Source organism: Chinchilla lanigera, unplaced genomic scaffold, assembly GCF_000276665.1.
Source record: "Chinchilla lanigera isolate Chin_1 unplaced genomic scaffold, ChiLan1.0 scaffold00013, whole genome shotgun sequence".
NCBI lineage: Eukaryota > Metazoa > Chordata > Mammalia > Rodentia > Chinchillidae > Chinchilla > Chinchilla lanigera.
Window position 1 is genome coordinate 8,567,265 of NW_004955414.1, and position 26,831 is coordinate 8,594,095.

Consider the following 26,831-nt stretch of genomic DNA (forward strand, 5'->3'; position numbering starts at 1 on the left):
AAAAAAAAAAAAAAAAGTTTCAGCTGTATAAAATCCCACTGATGTCCTTTAGAGGAAGGCTACAAGACGTGCCAAAGTGCCATATCACTAAACATGTATCCATGAGATTGTACTTTATTATGATTTGTGTGGATGTGAATACATACAAATGAATACACAATATAAGTAAATTAAGTGTGTGAAATTCATATATTTTTGGTGTTACCAGCCTAAAGCCTCATCTGCATACGATCTCATCTGCCCCTACTTTACCTTGATGGTTAAAGTCCTTTGGATTATTTTTACAGTGGATGAGTAATATATCCTCAAGTAAATATACTGCCCATATAACAGCAAGTGCCGTGAAACAGCATTATTTAGGTAACAAAGTTTTGACTCTAATATTCTGTGCTGTGCTTTGTTAACAGAAATGTGTGCTTGACCTTCTGAAAAGGCTGCTGTTTTAGCCTCAGCTTTAATTATTTTTTTTTTTTGGAGGTTGTCACTTTTGCCATCTGGTAGCTGTTCCTTCTGGGAGAGAAGGAGCTGTGTGCACAAAACTTTCAAGAAAGCATTGCTGCTGCATCATTTGCGTGAGGTCAAAGCTAATACTGTGGAAGGTGGCCCATCATTTATTGTGATGCTGCAGATATTAGAATGCGTTATAAACACATTGTGCTTGGAAGTGTATTCACCAAGGATGGAATACGGCAGCAGGTGGCAAGTCATTTTTATGCCTGGATGAGAATTACTGACTGGCCTAAATTACAATGATACACTATCATTTTTGTTTCAGTTCTATTTATCGTTCAACTTCAGAATCTCAAAAATACTTTAGAGTATCAAAAAAGAGATGAAAAGCATCTTTCTGGTGCTTAAATCACACACAAAAAATTTCAAATGAAAATAGAAGAAAGTAAATACCTCTTACTCCTTCTGTCCTGCAAGAATAAGTAAAGATTCAAAGAGATTTTTTTTTTTATATTCTAGTAAATACCTTCAACAAGAAATATATACTTCTCAGTTGTGCTTCAGTTTATTTTATTTACTTTACCTTCAGTTCCGGAAATACTGTAGAGTTAATGCTGAGAATTGAATGTTTTATATTGTGTTCTTAATACTTGGTCAAGTGTGAGTTCTTTAGAGAAAAATGATTTAGACAGAACTTCACTCTAAGAGGTGGAAGAAGACTCTAAGAGGAAGTGAAGTAGATTTCAGGCTACTTTTTTCCTTTAAAGCTTGACTGAGTTTTGCCAGTAATTACTATGGAGTTAAGGGGAAACCGTAGAGGTGAATTAGTTCCTCAGGCCTCTCTTGGGCAGACTATTATTCTAGTGTATCTTTTTGCAGCAGGAGGCTGAATGAGTTTTTCTATCACAAAAGGGGACTTGCTTAATCTTTTGTAACTGTTAGAAGCAAGAATAAACAGAAGGGAACACGTCTTTAAAGTGATTCACTTAAAGAATATCTAAGAGGAAGCCTATAGACTGCTTAACATAGTAATAAAATATATGAATAAAATTTGGTCGCCTTTACTTACTGCATGCATTCTCTATTGCCAGCCATGGTTATGGATGCCCATTAGTTAGATCAAAATAGTTCCTTTTTGATTAATATATTTTTATAATATAATGTGATAAATGTGACATCAAAAGTACATTCAGGGAGACTATGGAGGCAAAACCAAAAATTGAAACCTATCTGACCCCAACTGGTGAGTCATATAAACTTCAAAGAGATGAAGCTTGAGCAAAATGTAGATAAATGAAGGGAGAAACCAGGAAGATAGAGATAGCATGACTGTATTTGTGTCACTCTGAGTCGATGCAGAGGGAGAATAGGGACGGATGGAGAAAAGTGCAGACTTTAGCTGAAAGACACAGGTAAAGAACTGAGACTCCCATGTAGTTATTTTTTATTCATTTTAAATTCATTTGTTCACTCACCTACACACAACCATTTTAGGGGTACCTATGATATATACAGGGCTCACCAATTTGTGTTTATCTTATTTTCCAATATTATAGAGCAGAGATCTGTAACTGTAGGTAATATCTGATCTTATATTCTTGAGTGTTAGACTAAAAGATAAAATCAAATGCACACATACTCCAAATACAAATCAGTGTAAGGTGCCTAAAGAGTGGTATAATCATCTTGTCTGGGGCCTTAGAAGGAACAATTGCTTTTAATTATAAATATTGGAATGGTTGCAAAAAAGACTTCCTCCTACAGCAAATGACGATTAATTTGGCCTTGGGCAGTCAGAATTGAAAAAAAGGAGAAAGTATGAGAACAAAGCTGTAAGACTTTTTAGCTTGTGTATGTGGTGAGATTTAGTCAGGGTGATTCTCAGGTGGAAAACACCAGTGAGAGGTGAGAGTTAAGAAGGAAGGTGAAGCCTTATTACAAACTGCCAAAAATGTTATGCTAGATAAATTTGGACTTCATTCTCTAAACAGTAGGGAGCCAATGAAGTTTTCCCTGACTGTCACATTTACTTGGCATTTAAGTATACTAACATTAAATGCCATTATATGTATATGTACCCTACTTTCTGACTAGATGATGAATTCTGTGATGATAGGACTTAAGCATTACTTATTATACACATGTTAGGTATTCTGGTTGTGGAAGGCAGAGATATACTTCCTACTGCATTCCTGTATGTGCTAAAAATTTACTACTTTTTTATTTTACAGAGAATAAAAAATAACAAAATAACAACATAGACACAAAACTTTTACACCCAAAAAAACCATTTTCACAATTTACGCATTTTCACATTTCAAATTTTCACATGTCACATTTCAATTTACACATTTTCACAATTTCACAGACTAGGGAATTTACAACAAATGAGAATTTATTTCTCACTCTTTCGTGGACTGGGAAGCCCATGTGAAGGAGTTAGCAGACCAGTTTGTGTGAGCGCTGTTCCTGCCTCCATCACAGTCCCCGGAGTAGCATATTTTCTGGAAGGAAGAGCCTCTCCAGAAGGCAGAAGGGAAAACAGCTGTGAACCCCCTCCGACAAACCATTTTACAACAGCGTTACTATATCCAGGAGGAAGAAACCCTCGTGACCTAACACCATTGCATGGGGGATTGTTTCTACCATGTGAATTTTGGGGAACACATTCAGAACACAGCATTGAACACACATCTGTCAGCTCCAAAACTTACTTCTGATACAGTGTTTCATGGATTTTAAGTCATTCATTTCTTAAAAACCTATTTCTTGAGTGCTTATTCTATGCAGTGTGCTATTCTGGAAATTAAGAATGTAGTGAATTTGAACGCAACAGAAAGATTCCTGACTCCTGGAGCTTAACTTTAATAAGATAGCCAGACAGTAAATAAATAAGAAATTAATAAGACAAGCTCAACATGCAATAAGTAGTATGCAAAAAAAAAAAAAATGACAAGGTGACAAGCTAGGGAGTAACCTGTGTTGACAGCAAGCACAGTGGCATGACACCACTCGAGCTGAGACCTGCCAGATAAGAAGGATGTGAAAGCCCTAGACAAGAACAAACACAAAATCCTCAAGGCAGAAATAAATTTGAAGGATTGGAAGACTATAAAGGAGGGACATGATGGGTGGAGCCTATCAAGTGGGGAAAGCAGAGGAATACAAGGAGTCAAAGAGGAGATGAGTTTTAAGACAAAACATTTTGTTTGTACAAAAGCTTATGGAATTTAAATATTAACCGACATCTTTGATTGCAAATGGAAAGGAAATGGCAGAAAGGAAAATGGAGTGCAGTTTGTCTACCTCTTCCTCTCCATTAGCAGCATGCATGCGTGATGGTACACTGAAACCACATGCTCCCAGAATGTACTTTATTTTCTTGGATGTAGGTTTTAAGACCAGAACTATGTAGTTAGAATTGTTTGGATACCAATAACCAAAGATTCGGAGACCAGCAACAGTAATGGCAGGGGTGGGGTTGCTTTGGATTCCTGCTCTAAAGGAGTGCTTATATAATTTACAAAATAGCGTGTAATTTACAGATGCTATCTTTCAGTAAAGGGAATGGATTCTACAAATAAATTTGCCTATAACAAAAAGTTTGAACTTGGAAATCCTTCAGCACTGCCAGTGGTCCTTGTATTTGTCAAACAGAATAAAAGCAATAGATATAGCAGAGTATTAAGAAGCCTTTGAATAATGATGCACTCTGTCTAAGAATATAAAGTCACACTAGGCACAGGGGAGGTTGTGCTGCTGGTTCTAAAAGAGTGGCACAGGCGTGCTTTCAAAATCTCAGTGCAGGTGGAGAAAAGCTTGAAAGTCATATTAAAAATCACTGTACTTCAGAGCATAGTGCTTTACATCATATCTTGCTGTACTAATTTGATAAATATTAAACTGTGACAGATGCACCATCTTGATCCACTTAAGCCTTCTGCAGTCTCAGATTCTTGGGTTTTCTATCAAACTAAAAATATTGAGTGGGAATTGAGGGGGATTTCAAGAAATTATAGTACTAGCTAATACGTTATGGGGCACTTGGTGTAAATAGACTTATTGGCATTTATTTGGCTTTTTATTTTGGCATTTATTTTACTTTAAGGTTAAGTGCTTTGTGAGAATTATAGAATGTTACAGTGGTAATTCTTGACATTTTTTAGTTGACCCCTTTTTACCCCTAAATTTAATGAGAACCCCTATATTGTTATTTGTGTTCTACTTATTACTATTTGCCATATTAGAATTAAAACTGGAAAATTTTTAAATATTAATTTATTAACATAAATTGCAATGAAAAACTCATTATATATTTAGATGTAAATTTTTTATTTAAAATGGCCATATTTTTCACAACAAAAAAGATTACTAAGAAGAGCATCATTTTACATTTTTCAAATCTAATGTCTGGTTTAATTTAATATAACAAATTCTATATTAAGATGTGTATTGATATAACTCTATTTTATATGCATTTAAGCTGTTTATGTGGTTTTGGTTAAAACAAATGAGGAAAATGCAATGTTTTACTCCTATGTGAATGAGAAAATGCGCAAAGTTTTGATACTTTTTCAGATCATTGTGGATATTCTTTAACACTAAATTAAAGCTTAAATAATGACAGTTTTTTTAAAGTTTCCTTGCGATGTGAAATGAGAAACTACCAAACCCCCCATGGAGGGTTCCGGTCTCCCCGGGCTCTGAGACAACTCAGTGCTCTTGGTGGAACAAACGGTTGAGAGTCGGAGTGCTCTTGGGTTTTATTGGTACCAATGAGGGGGGTGGGTGGGTTCACAGCAGAGCTCGAGGAAAGAGAAACATTGCAGGCATGGCGTGTAAGGAGAAACAGAGCACTCTCGTACCAGGCACAGAGGCCCTCCCTTTAGTGATGCAATGGATAACTTGATGTATGAAAGGCTGGCATCTTTACTGCTGGGAAAGTATACTACTTTTTGAGTCTCACAGCCTTAGCTGAGATGTTATCTCATCTCTTAGCCCTGAAATTTCACAGGGTCTTGCTCGAGCCTCTATTCCAGCTATCAGTGGAGGGCGGGGGCAATTCTTGCCTGCTTTGCTGCAGAGAGACAAGTTGGCACCTTGGCTGGACTAGATCACATTCTTTGCGTTAAGTAAGGAACCGTCTTCTTCTATATAGACAGCTCTGCATATTTCAATAAATAGAGTTATAGTAAAGCTCAGGTAAAGATGGAGGCAAGGGTCTTCATTTCTTAGGGAGCATGGCTTGGCCATCTCTCACAACAAATCATGTCAATGAACTCCTTGTTCAGTGTTTGCACTAAAATTCACTTGCCTGCCTTCTACTTTAATGAACCTTTCACTCATGAATTGTTGTATATCATGTATTGATTATTTGGAAAAAATTGATTTACTGAGTTATCTTGCAAATATTGACACATTTCAACATACAATAACAAAAACATCACATTTGTCAATATTATCATCCATTCAATAAGGAAAAGTACTTACATCAGGGCATGCTATCATGCTTATAGTACTGAATCTAAGGTTTCCATACCATAATGTTTTATTGAAAATTAACTTTTGCTATCAACCACAAATAGTGCCAATTGTTTTTCTCAAAAGATCAAGCTCGTTTCAAACTCATTTTAATTTTCAAAAAAGTTTTAGCCAAATACCTAATATTAAATAACCATAGCTTTTATGTCATTTTCCAAATAAAAATATACTCACTAAATATGATTTAGTTCAGTTTTCACCCCAAATATTTGCAGTTTTTCATAGTTTTCCAAAAATCTGTATAGAGTATACAAAATAAGACTTGAATGCATATATCACATTTCACTTTACAGAATGTTATAAATTCATAGATTCAAAGGTCAAGATTTAATGAAATTAATAACTTTTACTGCTTAGTTAAGTCATCCTTAATAAAAAATGGCTCTCTTTTAGTGTATGGTAATGAAGCTGTTACCATATCTTCTGCTAAGGCACAAACAGGTTTAACTTCTACTGCTTTTCTTTAATCACACAGATAAACACAGTGAAAAAGTTAAATCACACCTTATCATTATTTGATCTTAAAGGCACTTTGGGTAAATTATGTTCAAGCCAAAAGGTATTATTATTTCTTTTGATTAGATGAAGATACTAAGAGAATTATTCAAAGCTTAAAGACAAAAAACGGTAGAGTTAGGGTTCGAAGAAAGCAAGCATTATTACAGAGCTCAGTTGATACCTAATAGGTGATAGCAGAGGTCGGTTTCCATCCTTTCCAGATGCTTCAAGATTGGTGGAGATAGGGTTAAGGGCTGGGGTGGGGCAGGGTTAGGGTCCAGGCAAAGCTAAGGAATTCAGCCCTTAAATCAGAATTCCAATTCATTATTCCTGCACTTCATGTCAAAGGGAGGTTGTTTTAAAAGGATAAAAGATTATGGCTATAGAAAGTGAGAAATGATAGTGCTTCCAAGAAATACTAGGAAGAAAGAATAAGTGCGCATTACCAGAAAAGAAAAACTCTGAGCATCAGCCTTTCTTTAAAAGAAAAAAAAAAAAACCCTCATCATTGTTCAGTAAAGAATACAAAGGGAATATTTTGGCTATAGTGAGTGGTTTTCAAAGATTTAAGGGGACAGGGCAAGAATATCTCAGTAGATGAGAGAAAATAATACTGTGGAATACGAAGAATCTATAACAGTCATATAAAGTGGTCATTTTCTGATGTTGGGATTTTTGCAATATCCTAGCCATTTGGAAATTAGCTAGGACAGAGGTAGTGGAAACAGAAATAAAAGGATGAAGAAAAGAATGACTCCAATTAAACAATCAACAGAATTTGGAAATGGTGAGCATGAGCCAGAGAGCAGAAGCCACACACACACTATTCCCCGTGCATTCTATATTGCTCTTGTGACTCCTTTAGAACAAGGACCTGTTCTTTTGTTTGCAGTCTAACACAACGTTGAAATATAGTGGCCACTCAAAAAAATCAGTGTAGAAGGAATTAGGTGGCTCACCTATTAGCCTTCTTGTATTAACGGCAAATGGTCTCCTTCATCTGACATTCTCTTATTAGCTCAATCATGCAAATCACTTTGGTTATTCTTCAGTTTAATTTAACTGAGAACACCTTCACTGAGCATCTGCCGTCACCAGGGATTAGACTGACAGCTAGAAATACAACTGCAAGTACAGTATTTCTCCTGCCCTCCAGATATAAGGGTGGAGAAGGACACAGCTGCAAATGACAGTGGCCTGCTCACATCGCGGGGGAAGTCATGTGGAAGCGTGGAGGGGAGGGCAGTCACGTCTGCCTGAAGCAGTTAGAGAAAACATCACGATAGCAGTTACAATGGAATTGGCTGTTTGAAGAGGAATATAGCAGAGAAGAGAAGTTCTCCAAGAAGAGCCAGAAATGTGGTTCGGATCGTGCAAGAATCTGTTCAGTTTTATTTTTATTCACATATAGGTGCTACATGATCCTGGCATAGAAAATGAATGGCTGAATTTGGTGCTTTGGACTGTTACAATATAAAAGGGAAGGTGAACATGCAAACCAACACAGTACAATGTCCTGTATGCAGTAATGATTTGTGAGCCAGTTACAGAATTACACAGAGGAAGAGAATGAAGGCGGAAGGAGGATGTATGCTGAGTCTAGTATTTTACTTTGGGGCCAAGTGGTATGTAAGGCTACAAAAGATATTACAAGTTCACACACAGCCAGTGAGCAGTGTATAAACGAGACCCTCAGACTCTGTCTCTGTCTTGCAAATGTTTTCTTTCATCCTCACAATGTTGAACCATGTGGCAGACAAGACAATGTGCATCACAGACTGCCAACTACAGGGAACATAATTCACCAAGAGCCCAGCTGCTGCACTAAAATCCCAAATGTACTGCGGTGTTCTTTCCAGCTCATTCTTCCCCAGGGCTGCTCTGTGCAAAGGACTGAGCCTCGCGGGTCCACGAAGGCACAGATGTGCGGGAAGCAATGGGATTCATCTCCCAACAGCAGTTGAGGATGCTTCCACCCAACCTTCTTCTTTCTCTTCTTCACCAGGGTATCCATTTTGTTAATCAAATGGCTCCTCCAGGCTTTCCTGGCTGTTCCCCAATTTTCTCTTCACAGCCACTCGTTTTAATAAAATTATTATATTTAATCTTTTTTGAGCATCTCAGAAGACCGAGAATAATGTAGCCTAGGGTATATTCTATATTGGTCGAATAATTTTCTGACATTTGCAACTTGTTATATTGCTTTAAAGATTGATTCCTGGATTCCTTGAGAGGGAAAGTAATCATCCAACAGTAGATCCCCATGCCAGAGTAGCATTAATCCATAATAATAGCATAGTGGCTCTTCCACTTAGATGAGATGCATAGTCATCCCCCACTTTTGCTTTATTTCCAAAAAAAAAGACCAGTTACCATTTAACCACATTGTTGTTTTATCGTTTTTAGCACTTGTGGTCCCATTTCACCTTCCTTTGTGTCTTGCCTACCTACCTTCATGAGCAACTATGAGATCCATATTTCTGAGCACATACCACCAAGAAAAGGAAGGAGTAAAGTGACCATGAGGAGGCTGGGATGATGTGACTTAAGCCTAACAGCCAGAAAAGCAATGAGAAAAATTAATGAAAAGACAAACTAGGACAGTGACAACTAGAAGTCCAGAGGAGATGGATAGATTTGATTACTGTCTCAGGGATACAATCAATAGGATTTGATGTTCAATAAAATGTTCAGACTGATGGATTGCCAAAAGTCAAGGATAACAAAAAATGAGATTCCTTGTGTCTTTCTTCTTTTCTATGCACAAAGTATTCTAAAAAGATGTCTGCTGCAGTCATTTTTAGAGAATACCAGCAGAGATGTCATTGGAAATGGAAGATCTACTGGGAGTACAAAAGAGGGGCTCTTTGCCAATAATTTACACTGGAAAATAATCCAAGAACTAAGAAACTATGTCAAGAGCAATGAAGAATATGTTTGCTTCTAATGGCTTTCAGTTAAATGCTATTCTATGAGAAAGCTGATGTTACTCCAAAATCTTGTAGTTAGAATGTCATGGACAGTATCCATAATCATATTTTAAAAACTTCAAGCTTCAATGCAGTATTTGACCCTATATTCCTCTCCTTTCTTTTCATTTTTATTCATCCACATTTGCCTTATGTAATGGTTACATTCACGATGGAGAGTGGGTACATTTACATAACACATCTGAATTCTTTTTTCATCCCCTTCTCTCTCCTTGCTTTCGAATTCCATCCGCCCGGCCTATTCTAAGTTCAGCCCCCACAATGCTCTTGAATTAGTAATAGTAAAACATCACATTTGCCATGTTGCCCCTTATTCAGATAACATATTGTCTCCAAATACTCCTAGGACTTATACTTCGAAAATGTATACAGATATCCTCAAGGAGTTGTTGTAGGTAACAAAGGATTATAACTGTGTCTGGCACTCATTTCTTGTATTTCTAGGGGAAAAAGTGCTCTTCTGGATAGTATTGTAATTTTCCTTAAGGCGGCAGCTATAAGATCTAGTAGAGTGTCTGCCATATAGAAAACACTCAATTAGGGCTGCCAATTTATTGTTATTTCTTCTTAAGGTGTCAGTACCTTTTCTTCCTTCCCACTAACACCAACAGAACTCTCACACTAAAAAGCAACCAAAGTAACCTCCATTTATTTCTCCTAAACTGATTTCCCCATTCTCACCCCAGTCTTCTCCATCCCATAGATAATATCCTAACCCAGCTGTGCAACCTCTGTTAGTCTTCTCTTTCCTTCTCTTTTCAAATTCTGGCCCTCAGAAGGTCCTCTCAGTTCTGTCTCCAAATCGTGCCACAAACCTTGCTGTACCCACCGATACCAACCTAATCCGGTCGTCATCACTTTCGGACTCAACTGCTGAAACTGGTCCCCTTATTCAACATGTTTGGTGATGCCAGGCAAGAAAAAGCGATGCACGTTTACACATTTCATTTCAGATGACATCTGTATTTCCAGTCATTGTTTAGGTAAGTTCGCTGCAGATTGGGCAAAGTCTTTGTTTTCAAGTTTAGATGTTTCTGGTAAGCTTTTTTACATAGCAGCATGTATAATTTTAAAATAAATCAGTTCAGGCCACACCTATGTTTAAGCCATTTGTGATATAAACACCTTTCAGGCTCCTGCTGAAGCCACGTGTCTGACCCCTGCTACCATCTCCTGCTTCCTATCTCCCTTCTCTTCTTACTTCTCCACAGCTATTCTGGTTTGGGTTTAGTTCTTTGAACAGCCTTTTTCTCCTTCGGCCTTGACACTTGTTCCATTGTCTGGAACTGTGATGACTGCCACAGTGCCTCATTTCTTCTCCTCCTCATCTTTGCATTGCCCTCTCCTTCTATCCTAGGTCTTTTGTTACTTTCACTGAAAAATGTGGCCGCTTTAACCTTTCTTTACTACTGTTTTTATCCCCTTCTATCTTCTTTGGAAGCTTCAGTGTCAGCCAAAAGCATCATGCCTTGATCATCATTTTAATGCATTGCCATGATGTTCAGTGAGGCCCCGTGCACCTCTGCACTGTCTACAACCTGCAGTCCACTTTCTAAATCTACACGTCCTCCTAAATCTACACTTTAACTTGGCTGTGATCTCAGTCTTCTCACCTTCTGTCCCTCTGTCTATGAGCACTCTCCTCATTTCTCTTCTTTTTCTGTCTTTTCTGACTTATGACTCACTACTTTAAAAGTGAACAGTATTTGCTCTCCCACCTGAGCCGTAGAGCAACCAAACCATCTCTCTTCCCTGTTCAAGGTTACTAAGCACATTTTGTCATCCATTCATCTTGGGTATATAGGCTGCTCTCAAGATTTAGCTATTATGAATTGTGGTGCTAGAAACATGTGTGTGCATTTATCAAGACAATATGATGTCTTTAACTCCTTCAAGAAGATACCTATACAGGAATACTGGCATTTACACACGATAGAGTTTTATTCTGTCATAACAGCTAAACTTGGGTCATTTGTAAGAAAATAAATGTACCTTGAGGCACTAATGTTAAGTGAAATAAATCAGATACATGTGCTTAAAAAGAACATAGTTTCTCTTATATGAGAAACACAGAGCATACATAATTAAAGAGAAAATAAAAGATAATAGGGAGTATGGAGATAGATCTCTCTTTTTTTGTTTTGCTGGTACCAGGAATCGAACTCACAACCTTGTGCTTGCCAGGCAGGTGCTACGCCGCTAAGCTAAATCCCCAGCCCTGAGATAGATCTCTTGCAAAAGGAAAAGGGACCAAGAGATGGAGGGAGAGCAGGAGGACGGGAGGCAAAGAGGATGAAAGAAATAATTGCAATGCGTTATGTACACGTACTCACTCCCTGTGAGGAATGTAATCATTATGTACTGCAAACAGGTACCAATAAAAATTTTTAAAACTTACTAAGCATTGTGAGAGAGAGTGCCAAAACATTCTGGCACTGTCCCATCATAATGCTGCTCAGCAGACCTCAGATTATCCTCTAAGTGTCCCACTCTTGCTTCATAGCTACTGTCCCAACAATCCACTGCTTTACCCAAGTCTTCAATTTCATTCTAGATCTTTCCTTCTGCTGCCCTGATTTCTAAATATATGGAGTAGAAACATATGAATCAAGAACTTCTTTGATTTTCCACTGTACCACCGGTGACACTGTAACTATTCCTACCTTAAAATAACACTACAACTTCACCTAAAGAAACCCATGTTCTTAGACAAGATACTGCCCCTTACCATGGCTGAATTATGCTATCTTCAAAGCAAACTTTCATTTGTTTTCATGCTAAACAAGTTTTAAAATTATAGTGTGTCTTTGTGTGTGTGTGTGTGTGTGTGTGTGTGTGTGTGTGTGTGTGTATGTATATAGCAATATCTATATCTGGTCCCTAGCCTCTTCTTCTCCTGCACTTTTCCCCTCCTCTGCTTCATAGCCACTAGGAAGTGAATAGGTTTGCTCCACCCTGCCAGTCTGGCCTGGTATCTCTGCCTTAGAACCAGGTAATTTATGTCTCAGGTAGAACTTCCAGTGTCAAAAAGCTAACCAATACAATCCATATTACAAAGTTAGCTCCAAATTTAACTCTTATATTTTATCCTCCTTTCTTTACCTAAAGCCATTTTGTAGACATCATTTTATGTCCTGTATGAACTTACATAATACTACTGTATTATTTGTGTAGCTGTACCACATGAAATTGACCTGTACCTATGGTAAGAGTGAAGGAATGAAGATTCTGACCCCATCGTTGGTCTTTCTTTTTCTGGATTTTGCTTCTGATGTACTTTTCACCATTCTTGTGTCCTCAACCTGCCTTTCAGGGCTTCTTTTTCTGAGCCCGCAAACATGCCTGAATCCCTCCCTATCATTCTTTATCATCACTGCTCTATTTTGCCTCCTCCTCATCACATACCTCACCTATGATCAAAACTCTTTCACACAAGAAAACAATAACAACACACCTCCTTTTTAATTTTTTTTTTTTTTTTTTTTACTTTTAGTAGTACACCTTTGTAGTACATAATGAGTACATTCACTGTAGGGGATTGGTCCATTTCCCTTCCTTTTCCCCCTCCATCCTCCTTTTAGTTCTCCATCATCAGATTCATTTGTTTTTCTTATATTTGACTTCGCAGGAGTCTTTGGTCTCCAGTAATTTGGCATATTCTCTCTCTCTGTCTAGTTTTTGAAGTTTCCTCTCTACAGTCTCCCATCTTATTAAAATATGTTTCTTTAAAGAGTTTCCTCTCCCCAACCCAGAAGCCAGAAAAGTCCAATTCAATAGAGCAAACTATGAAACTCCAAAGTAGAACTCCTGGAAGTTGTAATTAAATGAAAACAGGTGTTATTTATTCCAGATATTGTTAGGTAGCGTGTAAAAGAAAATTGAACGATATGGTGGATTGACAGCTAGTGGTCAACTTATAACACCCAGCTAAACAGAATCAGTGTGGTGCTGGGTGTGGAAGGCCCATATGAGGATTGTTTCCAACAACATAAAAAAGAACTGGAGAGGAACATGATTGGATTCTGTTGGTTCTAGTGGAGGAGCTTGTCATGCTGGCTTTCCTGATATGAACTTGGCTGTTATCATCAGAGGAGCTCAGGACCTCATTGTCATGAGGATGGCTATGGTACTTTGCAGGGGAGCTCTGGTTCTTAGTTTGAGCATTACTTCTGGTTCCCGTGCAGATCCCTCAGCCTGCTGGCACAGATTCTTCATTTCACTGGCACAGACTTTCAAGCCTTCACCACTGACCTTGGGACCTTCCCACCACAGATCCATAAAACAGGCTCCCATGAGACATTGTCATGGGCTCTTAACCTCCAGTTAGACTCATAAGGGACATTCTTAGGGGCTGTAGGTCTTCAGCTAGACTCTCACATTGCCATGAGATCCAGGCCCTCAGCTGGATTCTTTGGGTCCTTAGTGTGGACAGATTTCCTACACTCTTTTGTACTTGACTCTTCTGCTGACTACTATAAAATAGTCCTATAAATTATGTGTCCTGTGTTAAATTGTTTGCTTGTAAACCCTGACTACAACAGAAATATTTTTCATTTAATTCCAGGCAACAGTAGTTAGAAATATCCTATTAATGTTGTCTTTGCATGCTAGTAACAGGCTTGGAGCTGTTCTTCTTTTGATAAGACAGTATAAGAAATAGAAGGTGGCTATAAGAAAGAATTTAAATGATATCAAAAGGTATTACTTATGAAAAAGTTATATTTTTATTTCCTGATTTACCATCTACTACTCTAGATTTAGTGTCAAAATAAGGCAACTTCTAGAACAACGTGGACAATTGTTTGTTTACCATTGGCCCTTTATATCCAGTAATATTTTTTTCTGATATATTACTTTAACACTTCTTGATTTTAATTTGCTATCATCTGTTTAAGCATTTCTTCATATCTTCCTTCCACCTACTCCTATTGTTCAATGTCCTAGTACATTTCTGACCAGTGATAAAGTTGTGGACTAGAAATTTTCAAAATGGGACCATATTAGACACTTTGTCTATTAAGAACAAAGATATTTTTATATTTTGAAACAAAATATATTTTATGATATAGATTAATAAAAATAAGCCAAAATCCTTTGTTGGGGAAGACATATAGAAGATTTGTACATTGATATTTATGGCAGCTAGGAAAAATAATAAATAAATATTCTTGGTATGAGGGAGTATATAGGAATCTTGAGGTTAGTTGGGTAATACATATACTTTCAACAGTTATCATAAAAGCACATGGGTATTAAATTTTAAAAATACATGGAGTTTTCCTTTATCTAGCTTTCATTTACCTAACAATTTTAGTACTGAATTCCTTCCCATCTTTCCACCAATATTCAGTGTTTCAAGCTAACTAATTTTTACCAAGAATGTACCATACAATAATAACATGCAAGCATTAACTCATATTGTTGAATGAATAAATAAGAGCATGAATAAAAGAATACATTAGCTAGTCTCCATTATAAGAGTGCTTTAAACAGTGGCATGTATCACACCAAAGGAAAGGAACTAATTCTGGTCGATCATCACCCATGGGCTATGCTCATTACTCTGTTAATACATGTGTCTCCTAATACCTTTGATTTTGCCTGTTAACAATCCTGAGGAGTATCATACCTTCATTTTATATATGAGGAAACAAGACTCAAAGGGAAGACATTTATTTGGTGTTACAGAGCTAGTAATGGCAGAGCTGGTACTAAAACCAAGGTCTAAATAGCTTAAATCTAGGCATTTCCAATAAACATTCGACTTTATTAAAATTTTAAAAAATAGTTTCACAGTACTCGTACCAGTGGTTTAAATACTTTCCATGAAAGAAAAGATTCTGTTATTTTGTGAGTATTTTTCCTTGCTATCTAGTTATTTTTTTAATTCATAAAAGCAATGTGATATAGTGGGAAAAAAATAGTAGTTGCAGCCAGAAAAGTCTGGTTTTGGGACTATACCCCACTATTTATTTGCTTTATGTCTTTAAATAAATGATCTCACCTCATTCTTCTCATCTACAGTGTTTTTTGTGAGTGTATATATATATATATATATATATATATATATATATATATATACATTCATCTCCCAAATGGTAAATTATAAGAAGGCTAGGATAAAAATATTAGTTTCCTTGAGAATATTTTTAGTACTTTGTTAGGGACTTTCTTGTTAAAGTCATATTGTCTTCAGATAGTTTCAGTGGCAATGATAACGTAATTAAATTCATGTGTAATTTTTCTGATATTTATATAATTAACATTTTCCATTGTTATATCACATTATAAACTTAGAGACTCTAAAATACTCCTAGGTTCAGATCAATGTACCACAGTACATTGTACCACAGTAATTTTAACCATTTCTTCATTGTGCTAATTTTTTGGGTTCTGGATTTCTATTTAATTTTCGAACATTAGAAAAAAATTACTGATAACCCTTTAAACAGAAATCTTTGAACACACCTCTGGAAAATAAATTCTGAAAATTATATTGCTAGAAACAGTATTTAAACATAAAAATAAAGAAATTTTTTGTCAGAAAAATTATGTAAATGCATGTGATTTTGACTACTTTTCCCTTTTTTTATAACCCCATTTGATGTATAAACTTCTAACAAAAGAGGAGTTTTCCTGGGGCCAATGATTTATAATATACACAGCTATCAGTTGTGGTAAAATGTCTTTCCTTTTGGCTGATCCTTTTTCTGAGAAAAGATAGTACGCGGTAAGTGAAACAGGAAGTGTCATTTGGCTAGACAATGGCCTCATGCTCCTGGGGGAGAATCGGCAACTGTGGAGGATTGGTAACCAGGAGAAAGAATGGAAATGCCAGGCACATTCATCTGTTGTGGAATCTGCCCAACTGCAAGGGCACACCAGCCCACCCAGGGCTCTGCACAGGTGCTGCCCTCACCAGCGTGACACCCCAAAGTTTCCACTCACTGGATCAAGGACCAACATTCAGTTAATTAGCCACAATTTTCAGGATCTAAGCGTGTCAGCCAGGGGTCTGCCTGTTCACATGGAGAGACTGATGCTTAGCAGAGAGAGGCATTGAGATCTGCCTTTGCAGCTGGCAGGCTGAAGGATGACTGTCAGGGGACTGACGTGATTCAGCCATGGAGAGCAGCAGGCAGCAATTTCGCTTCCGGTTTTTTCTGTCCCCCACTTCATTGAATGCTGCTGGCTGGGAGCAAAAACTGGAAGAGAACAATAAGGGGAGATGGAAAAGCACGTCAAATCATTTTCTTCACTGAATTCAGATGAACCTATTCTAAAGAACCGTGGTGAATGGCCAGACCCAGCTGGTAGATTGATTTTCGTAGAACTACAAAGCTTTCAGGAATTCATGGGACCAATATACAAGGCAAATTTTATTCTGTTTATATCTATGTCTTTCCATTATAAAATCTGCGATCCATTCATCCATTTCCTTAGGGTAGCTTTGGGGTCAGAGGAATATGTAGTAGAGAAAACCAGAGCCACCACAGTCTCCATATTGTAGTCAATTCTAAAAACAATAGTTAAATGTTCTAGGTTGTTCTTAAAGCCATTACTTCAAAGATTTGTTGATTTAATGAACAAGTTTTGGAAAAGCAACAATGGTCTATTTCCCCTGTGAAAGTTTCCTAAATCACGTCTTTTTCTCTTATGCAAAAACAGTTTTTCTACAGCTAGCTAGAGTCCCAAAAGATTCTTTTGGAGTCATCCAGTTTAAACTCTCAATATATACTTGACTTTCTCATGCCCGGTGACCAGCCAGCAACCCCTGGATGAAGGGCACTGCACCCCTTGCAAAGCAGCACATCCCCAATTTGAGTACCCTGTTGGATCATTCCATTCTTCAGCTGAGTCACTATTAGAGTATTCAAGTTTTCTGTTTTCTATTTTTATAGCCAAACAAAACAAATTGCTTCTACTTCCACATTACATTCCTCAGCGCATGGTGGACTTCTACTGTGTGCTTTCTGAGTCTTTTCTTTAGGGCATAAACATTCTCAATAGGTTTGTTTCTCTGCTCATTCATTCATCAAATATTTACTGACAATACTATGTGCCAGGCAAGGCGCTAATATAAACAAGGATAATGCCATACTGTCCTGCTTTCTACAATCTCAGCCTGAAGAAAAATAGATAACCACAGAACAATGCATGACTTAGGTAAGCACAGCAATCTACAATAATAAACAAGGAGTGCCCTATGCACAGAGTTGAAGTTCTCATTTAACATTACCTGGAGCAAACTGAACCCAACAGCATATTGAAAGAATAATTCCACATGATCAAGATTTACCCCTAGGATGCAGGGTTGGTTCATCAAATACAAATTAATAAATGTGATATACCACATTAGCAGATGAAGAAAAAAAACCCTCATTTCAACTGACATTCTTTAAAAGAAATAAAGAGAACAGTAATTTGCAATAACTACAAAATGCTTAGTAGTAAATTTAACCAGAGACATAAAAGATCTGTACCCTGAAAACTGTATACTGCTACTTAAAAAAATTAAACAAGATACAACTAAATGGAAAGACATTCTGAGGTTACGGATTGGAAGATTTAGTATTGTGAAAATGTCCATACTTCCCCAAAAGATCTGATTCCATACAAACCTTATCAAAATTCCAATGACATTTCTCATAAATATAGGAAAAAATAATCCTAGAACTTGTATGGAATCACACAGAACTCCAGATACCTAGGGCAGTCATGAGCAAAAGAATAAAGCTAGAGGCCTCATGCTACCAGATTTCAAACTATACTATAAAGTAATACTAATTAAAAAAATGGGGAGCAGTGATACTTAAAGTAGCACAGTACTGGCACAAAATAGACTTATCAAGCAATGGAAAACATAGCCCAGAAAAAACCCTACATCTTGACAATGAGTTGATTTATAAATATACATGGTAAAAGATGTTCTCTTCACTAAATGAACTCAGGAAAACCAGATATCCATATGAAAAAGAATCAAATTGAACTCTCATATCACCCCACATCCAAAATCAACTCAAAATGGATTGCAAACTTAAACTTCAAAGCTGAAAACATAAACATATTAGTAAAAAATAGAGGAAAAGCTACATTCATCTAGCAAATTTTTTTTTATTTGACTTCAGAAGTATACACAGTAAAACCAAAGGTAAATTAATGGTATTGCCTTCAAATTAAAACCCTCTGCACTGCAAGCAAACAAAAGAGAGGAGATAGCAGATGAACTGAGAGAAAATATTTGCAAGCCATGTATCTGATAAGGGATTAGTATCCAAAATATATCAATATATGAAACTTAACACCACAATGAGATATTACCTGGTATTTATTAGAATGAGTATTAACAGAAAGACAAATGAAGTGCTGGTTAGAATGAGGATAAAAAGAACCCTTAGAATATTGTCATTGGGAGTGTAAATTATGACAGCTATAATGAAAAACATTATGGAGGCTGTTAAAAAACTAAAATTCAACTACTGTATTATCCAGAAACCCCTTTCTTATTTTTTATCCAAAAGACTGAAATCAACATATTTAAGGAACATCTGCACTCTCACACACATTGTAACACCACTCACAATGACGAAATTGTGGAATCAGACTAAGTGTCCATCAAAGGATGAATGGGTGAAGAAAATGTGATTATTTTCATGATTGAATACCACTCAGTCTTTTAAAAAGAAGAAATATCATTTGCAATAACATGGATGGATTTAAAGAACATTATGCTAAGTAATATATGCCAAATACAAAAAGACAAATACTATATTGCTCTCGGTGGTGTGTGGAGACTGAAACAACTGTTCTCATAAAATCAGATAGAAGAATGGGGGTTACCAGAGGCCGGAAGCTGGGAGGGACGGAGAGATGATAGTCAAAAGGTACGACTCTCAGAGAGGAGGTCTGTCTGATTTTAAGTTTTTGGAATCAGTTGCATAGTCTGTTAAACATAGCCAATAACTCAGTTCTGTCTACATCATTGCAGAAAGTAAATATCAAATGTTTTCATCACAGGAAAATGTTCAATATTTGAAGGGACAAATATGTTAATTAGCTTCATTTAGTATTTCCAATTTATATTCAAAAATCATGCCACCAATTTGTATACTACATGAATGTGTAATTACAATTTACAAAATATTACCTAGAGCCAATGCTATCTGAGCTATATCTTAGAATTTGTGAAGAACTGAGCTAGTCAAGTAAGAGGTGAGAGGTTTCTGATAGAGAAAATAGCATAAGAAAAGGCCCAGAGATGTTATAGGGTAGTTTGTGCAGAAAAAAAAGCCAGCTTTTTTATTCAATGTTCATAGAGGCTCTTGTATGAAATTAAAATGAGATAAATTTAAGTGCTAGATCATTAACATCTTGTTGAAATAACAGAATTTTGCATACTCTTTTCATATATATTGATAATATCTGAAGAAAGTATTTGGGTATTTTCCAATCTCAGCTTACTTTCTTCCCTACTTCCATTAACCAAAAGATTATAATCCCTGAGTAAGGCCAATGTGCTCTTGTTGATGTTTTGGAGATACTCATCTTCCCATCCCACTTCCCCCCAAAACCACTGTATCTTAGGAAATTGCCTCATAAATCATGTATTGACTCTCTTCATGACTACATACTTGACCATGTAATTGAGCTTATGTAGTATGTGAAACATGTTCATCACCAGACAGCAGACTATCACAGCCTTTACTGCTGTGCTTGGAACTCCAACTCATCTAGTCTTAATGTCTTATGGCCTTAGATTAGGGTCAGTCCCATAGTCAACCAGTGCTGATGTAGTTACCTGGTGTCAGTAGGAGCTCATGACCCCACAGTGGCTTCCTAGAGATCCTGTTCTCATGATCAGCATGATTAAGATTCGTCCCATCCACTTTTCTTTCTTATTTTCTTTGTTCTAGCTTTATTGTCTGTTTATTGGCCCTGGCATAATTTTTCTTGCGTCGGGGTTTTAATATGAATCCCTCCTGTTACTGCATTCCTCCTTCTATGGCACGAAGTCACTGTATTTGGTTCTCTTAGCCATTTCTACACTTTGCACTTCCCTTCTGCCTTATAAGTTGAAATATTCACTTTTGTAGTTCTAGGGCTTAGTCTAGTGCCAGGCACAGAGCGGTGTGTAATAAATATTAAATAAGCAAATGATTACATGGTTGTTAATAAGTAATATCTGTTCAATGAGCTTAATAATTTCTTGAAGACAAATCGAGTTAAAAAGTCAGAAATATGAGATTTTAGTTGGTATGTCTTAATTATTAATTTTAACCTTTCAACATAAATACACAATTGTGGAAGTAATACACTGGAGTTCAGCTTTATTAATTCACTTACTAAAAAAATTGCTGAACATTACCCTGACATTTACAGTATACAACTATCAAGTTATAGTTGATTTTATCTTGACATTGAAATTTTTGTGACTGAGCACTCTGATTAACTTCTCAAGATTAAATATTACATTCCTAGTCTTCTCTTTTACTTGAGTAGAACTTCATCAAGTAATCATAAATTTAGCAAGTGAAATTTATTGTAAGAATATATAGCAAAATGAAATATCCAGTGACAGGAGACCACTTAAATGATGGTATGGGACCTAGTGAAAAATTATTTAGCAATCTAAAATGGATAATTAAAATGTTATCTTGCTATAGAGAAACAGCTTGAAATACAATGTGAATTGAAAATAATATCAGAACACACTTATGGAAACATGAAGCTCGAGATTAAGAGAGTATATATAAACAAAGAATAAATAAAATGATCTGTGAATTTTAAGAGGATTTAATTATGCTTTAAATAGAAATTTGGGAGGATATGTGTATGGTGGATGTCAATTACTATAATATACAGAGATATGCAAGGTTTATTGGAATATAAACTACTCAGATTTACAGAACAAATTATTGCATGCTTTGTTTATTGCCACTGAAAATGAAAGCCTTGTTTATTATTGAAACTATCTTGCATGTATTATGATTGCATGTATTATGATTCCCACCTTCAGAAGCCAACACATGTTACATTTCATAAGGACACATTTATTTGATGGATAATCCACATTAGAAAAAACAAAATTAGAAATAACAAAATGAAAACACCCAAACTGCAGTATTCTAGCAAGTCAATATTTTCACCTAACTCATTGCTTTCCATTAATTTTTATATATGACTGTACTATTTTTACAGCTGACTCTCTAAGGACTCTGCATTATTTTCACATTACACAATTTGTAAGCCTTTATCTTCTAATTCATAGTGATCATTTTAATTGCTACATAAAGAAGTCATTTTTATTTTTTTAAGAAGTCATTTTTAAAGAAAAATGTAGTTACCCTTGAATTCTTACAGTGCAGAGAGATCGAGGAGTGTTTTTCTTGACCTTCCTGTCTGCTGACTGTGCACTTTATGACTTTGCTTACAAGACAGTTAGCACCCGATTTCCATTTGAGTAGTAATATGATAACAGCGTGCAAGGGAAACTAGGTTTTAGGTGACAACCACATCATTTAATATCTGCTTATTATTTCTACAGGGGAATTCTGGCCTGGGATTCAGTATTGCTGGAGGGACAGATAATCCCCACATTGGAGATGACCCTGGCATATTTATTACAAAGATTATACCGGGAGGTGCTGCAGCAGAGGATGGCAGACTCAGGTAAAGATCTGAAACATTAGAATTATTTGCCAATTGATCTACTGCTTCAATGAGATCCATTCGGACCTTCGAAGAAAAAGTTATGCAACATTTCTGAACTTGAAGGAGAAGGTTGTGGAAGCAAGCATTCTGCTGCAACTTCACAGATTTCTTGCTACTTCCTGAATTTCAGCTAGTATTAATTTGTGTCGTTTGAAAGCTACCACATGTGACACTGGAAGAGCAACTTTGAGGAGGAAATGCAGGCATATCTTTTGTTCTCATGGGCCCTTCAGTTTGGTTGGAAAGAATAATAATACGAATTAATGAGCAAATATAAAATATACAAACAATGCATTCAAAGCAGTATCAGACGATAATGCAGTGTTATAGACAACATTTTTTGTTTTGTTTTGTTTTGTTTTGTTTTTCTCCGGTACCGGGAACCGAACTCATGACCTTGCGCCTGCCAGGCAGGCGCTTTTGCGCTGAGCTAAATCCCCAGCCCCGACAACATATTATTAATGGGTTTAGCAACCATTTGTAGGGCTTTCACTAGATGTTGAGAAGGATGGGGAGGGAAGGAGAGAGAGAAATGGGGAGAAGAGAGATTATTTCACAGGATGATTCCAGTCTGAGTATTAAAAGATAACTAAGAGCTCAATAATCTTATAAATCTGAGCTGGAACACAGAGAAAAAACAAATTGTCCCAGAGGAAAAAAAAGGAAATATATCTTGACTTAGAAACAGACTATGTGGTGAGTTTAAGTGGGTAGAGTAGAACCAGATACTGTTAGGTAGTAGAGTAGCATCAGCTTGAACCAGGCTCCTCTCTTAAAAAAAACCAAAATATTATTTGGGAAAATCAGAGTCATCCAGATGGGCCAGTTAATAAACAATCGAAAATGCTATTAGAGATGTAAAACACTGACTAAAAAAAAATATGTCAGAGACTCACCTGGGGATAATGATGTACCTAACGCCATTTTAACACTCCTCCTAGATTTTAAATATCATTTTAAATCTCTCAATATGTAGAGACATGTGGCTCAATACATTTTTGCTAAGTGGATTAGTTTTTGAATGAATATAAATAAGTAGAGAAGAGAAAGGAGGATAAATGCACAGGAGGATAGAGAAGTTGTGCTAAATAAGTTACTCTTGACACTCAAGACCATAAGCAGGACATTCTTCAAGAGGGAGTACTGCCCAGCAGAGTTTGCAGAGGGGGACAGAGAGTAAGCACATGGCTCTGAGTATAAGAACAAGTAGGGCCGATGGCCAAGGAAAGGCGTTGGGGTCAGTGGGCAGAAAATTATTAGGAGAAAATATCAAAAATAAAAGGGATTTTGACTAAAAGGATTTGATAAGTTTCTTGCTTAAGACAGGCCATGGTGATAAGACAATGAGGGTGCAGTGTGAGAAAATCGATCAGAGACCAATAATAGGATGAGGATGTTACTTAAACAGACTCAGGAGGATTCTTGCTAAAACTGCACTAAATGTGCTTGAAGAGCCCAAGTTTAAGGCATAGTAAAGCAGAGGGCTCAGAAGAATGTAAGTCCTTTTGGTCAAGAGGAAGCTTTGTCAGACTTACACCAAAATCCTGTAAGTTACAATGACTTTAGTTTACCTGGAGTTGCACTGAGGAATGTGACTCAAGTGACAGAAATGTAGACCTCCCAGCCCTGCTTTAGGCTGTTTTCATAAAGCATGATTAATCTAGTTTGGTGCTTTTCTTCTGAAGCACCCGAAGACACTGATGCTCTATCTACTCATGAGGCAGCAATTATGGTTTGCAGCTGCATATTTGCAGCTCACTGAGGAGAATCACATTGTTTTCTCAGGTACTTGTTTATCTCCTGTCGATAAAAAAGGCACTTCCACAGGAAGCATGCTCTTTGGCAATCCAATTTCCAAGTTGAGGTGACTAAATAATTTAGCATGTGGAAGTACTCACATTGAAGACAGAGAGCTTTGAAATAGATGCTAAGTTGGGGGTAGTACATTTGCTAATGTCTAACCACGTTTATAGAAACTCCACTTTTAAAGTACAGAAATCGACTTGTTGGGGCATAATGCAGAAGTGGATAGACTACCGTCATCATTTGGAACTACTCTCTTTACGCATGTGGGGAACTCACCATTCCTTAGCAAATGCTGGCTCTAGGCTTAGGATAGAAGAGATTTGATGTTACCTGGCTGTTCTACAGTTAAAAAAATGACATCTCTGAGAATGTCACTCATCTTTTTCTGCAAACATGGGTGACAATCCCGTGCTTGTATGGTCAAAGGAATCTCTGCTGTCCTGGATGCTTCCTTTGATGGTTGTAAAGACAAATAATGATGAGAGTTAACATTTACTGAGCTCTTATTATGTGTGGGATGTTGTTAATTTTCTACTTAGTCACAATTTCCTTCATGCTGACCTCTATCCATTGATCTTCAATTTTGCTTCCTGGATATGCATACCACCTGCTAGGGTTATATGATGAAAAATCCTGTGAATTTCTGTGCAGTGATCCTAACAGAAGCAATAAAATATACCTACTCTTCAATTCACTTTATAACTTCTTGGCATTGCATGGATAGCTTTTGAATCTCCACTTTATTTTGGTAGATCCTAGATAGTACTGCTAAGATTGTTCCCCACCTTACTGCTTTCTGCCATGTAGTTGAATGACTTGGGAACATCTAAGTGTTCAGGAATGACAATTAGATGAAAGTGTGGCATCATGACATTAAATAAAGATTTTAAGGGGGCTGGGGATTTAGCTCAGCAGCAAAAGCACCTGCCTGGCAAGTGCAAGGTCGTGAGTTCAGTTCCCGGTACTGGAGAAAAACCAAAAAAAAAAAAGATTCTAAGAACTTGCCCTGTGATCTAGCTCAATGCCTACAATACAGAGGAGATACTGAGCTTCAGAAGAGTAACATCCCAAGACAGCACATTTGGAGATCTATTTTAGCTAGAATCCAAATACCATGACTCAAATAATGAACATTCTATATCAGCATGAATACATAGTATACTAGTTAGTGTTCTCTAGGGAAACAGAATCAAAATAAAATATTTGTACAATTATGTAAGGGGATTCTTTGTAGCTAGGCTCACAGGGTCAGAGGTAGAAGAATCAACAGTGGCCAACTGCATGTTGGACAGCTAGAGGACCCCAGAGCAGCTCAGCCCAAGAAGATGGGAGCTGCAGAACAAAAGGGTTTAAGGATGCAGCAGTTGTGCAAAGACAAAAGGGCCTGGAAGTTCCCTGCAGAGCCACCACTGCAAGCCAGGGTTGGAAGGCAGAGAAAGTGTAGACCAATATCCAAAGGTGACAGGGAAGACCAGAACTCTTCAGAAATAGACACACTTCCTTCTTCTTTCCCTTTTCTGCTTCACTGCTTGATGCTCCTTCTCTGTGGGGAATGTCTTCTCCTCTCAGTTTGCTGGGCTATGCGTCAGTCATCCACAGACACACCTAAAACTGGACTCCACTAATCTGCTAGGCATTTCTTAATATGTTCAAGTTGACATTTCATAATTTACAGTCATAGATGTAGTACTCAGGCCCAGCTAAGCCAACCCAAATCTTGCCTCAGTGTGATAGGAATAGTGGCTGAGGCAAAATTAGTAAAGTCTCATGAGTATTTCTTAATCTCACTATTAGTCCTTGAGGGTAGGGGAGCAGACAGTATAATAAACTCTAGGAAGGTATAAATTTTAATGTCCGTATACTAACATAAATGACCTTGTATAAGTTAAACCCTCTTAGTCACCATTTTCTCATATGTAAAATGGTGGTAAAAAATAACCCTATGTTAACGAGTTACTCTAAGGATTCAGTGAGGACCCAGCTCTGTCACACATATAGCAGGTGCCCAATAAAATTTACCTTTCCTCATTATCTCCCCTCTCAGTAACCTGCCTTCCCTTTCTTCTATTTGTCTTTTCTATTCCCTTTCCCTTCATCTCTTATATACTAGATTCAGTCTCCTTTGACCTTCTGTATCCTTCCCTAATCTTCCTGTTCCTATTTTTTCACACCTGTTTTCCTTTTGGTCATACTTTGATATAGAATTAAGGACCATTTTAAAAATATAAATGGGTGTTCCTTTAAACTACTAAATTTGTGGTAATTTTCCAGGCAGCAATAGAGCATGAATTCATACATCATTCTAAGAATTCTGGAGTCATCACGAAGAGCTTTTTTGTGTATGCTAAATTGTTCTGAAAATAAAGAAGAGGGTGTAGGATTATGACACAAAGTGAGAAGTGACTTTCTCCCTAAATAGACCAGACTCCAAGCTGAGCTCCAGTGGTTGTCACAAAAAAGAGAAGGAGGAGGAGAAAAGCATAATACTTGGAGTTCATGGACCTGGACTTCAAGTTCTACTTCCTCCCTACGTGACCTTGGACTTCTTTGTAAGTTGTCTGTTGTCTAGCTGCCTTGCTGATACACTGGAGATAAAAGAGTACGAATCAGGAACCTATGAGAAAGATTATATGTAAGGGTGGGTGTAAAGGACCTGGGTGAAATGTGAGCCCCTCAACAAAGCTCAGGTGTCTGCAGAAGTAGACACTTAGCAGAATGCTGAACCTGAGCCATGAGTCTGTGACATCCTTGGACGGGCACTATGATAGGCAAAATCCAAAAATAGCCCTCAGTAATCATATTCCTGATGGCTGAATAGAGGAGCCCTGTTCAGAG

At 37.0% G+C, this 26,831-nt stretch overlaps 1 protein-coding gene across 12 annotated transcripts in view; it reads left to right on the plus strand.

Annotated features, from left to right (window-relative positions):
* Positions 1 to 26,831, plus strand: part of Dlg2 (discs, large homolog 2 (Drosophila)) — a 1,924,417-nt gene that overhangs the window by 1,320,017 nt on the left and 577,569 nt on the right. For all 12 annotated transcript variants that reach the window (XM_013511774.1, XM_013511776.1, XM_005379786.2 and 9 more), the window contains one exon: positions 22,024 to 22,148. In XM_013511774.1, coding sequence (XP_013367228.1) covers positions 22,024 to 22,148 — 125 coding nt within the window. The remainder of the gene's footprint in view (positions 1 to 22,023; positions 22,149 to 26,831) is intronic.